The following is a 676-nucleotide window of genomic DNA, read 5'->3' as shown; positions in this document are numbered from 1 at the left end:
AATTGAATATTTTGATGATTTTCACAGGTCTGCCCCCTTAAGTGATCGAGGATCGTATGTCAGGGTGGCCGAGTGGTAAAGGTAAAGTTGATGTCCAAAAACAGCCTAAAATTGCGATTTTTGACCATATCTCCCAAATTTTGGTCGAACGGATATGACAACAGATCAAGTTCTCGATGCATCTCGACCAGACAAGACGATTTCATTTTATTATTTTTTTTCTATTAGACCGATGGTTCTAAAGATATGAGTGAAAAGAGCGTTTTTTGAACACAAAAGTCGAAAGGCCAGGCTGAAGACGATGGCGCAGCGGGTTCAAACTTCGTGGGTACTTACTTGGATGTATTCCGCACCTTTTAAGAGAGAGCCGTTTCCCGGGTGACCCCTAGACTGCCCCCTGGAGGTCAAAAAGTGGTGTTTTAGCCCTGCAGACCTAACTTTAGGCCCTTTGCAGGAGTCTAAATGCCTCCGAAGGTTCCAAATCGACCCTGTAGCTGGTCTTAGAATATCTTGAAGTACAATAATCCATGTCAACTTTTAAGATCCCAGATTTTCACTCCACCCTACTACTCAGTGGGTTGCATACCCACCGCGACACTTGCGCGGTACCTATGCTCCCAGGCCAGGCGACGGGCATTCACGGGCGCCAGCATTTTGCTGCCCCAAAAGTCATTTT

General features: G+C 45.9%; 1 protein-coding gene across 1 annotated transcript in view; it reads left to right on the top strand.

The window, feature by feature from the left end:
* The window catches only part of LOC127750330 (uncharacterized), a 3015-nt gene extending 2773 nt beyond the window's left edge, over nucleotides 1-242 (top strand). The window contains exon 4 of the mRNA XM_052271778.1: nucleotides 229-242. Coding sequence (XP_052127738.1) covers nucleotides 229-242 — 14 coding nt within the window. The remainder of the gene's footprint in view (nucleotides 1-228) is intronic.
* The last annotated feature ends 434 nt before the right edge of the window (nucleotides 243-676 follow it).

Source organism: Frankliniella occidentalis, unplaced genomic scaffold (assembly GCF_000697945.3).
Source record: "Frankliniella occidentalis isolate FOCC.00 unplaced genomic scaffold, Focc_3.1 Scaffold172, whole genome shotgun sequence".
Lineage (NCBI taxonomy): Eukaryota > Metazoa > Arthropoda > Insecta > Thysanoptera > Thripidae > Frankliniella > Frankliniella occidentalis.
Note: the sequence above shows the minus strand (reverse complement) of the source record. Positions and strands in the feature narration are given on the sequence as shown.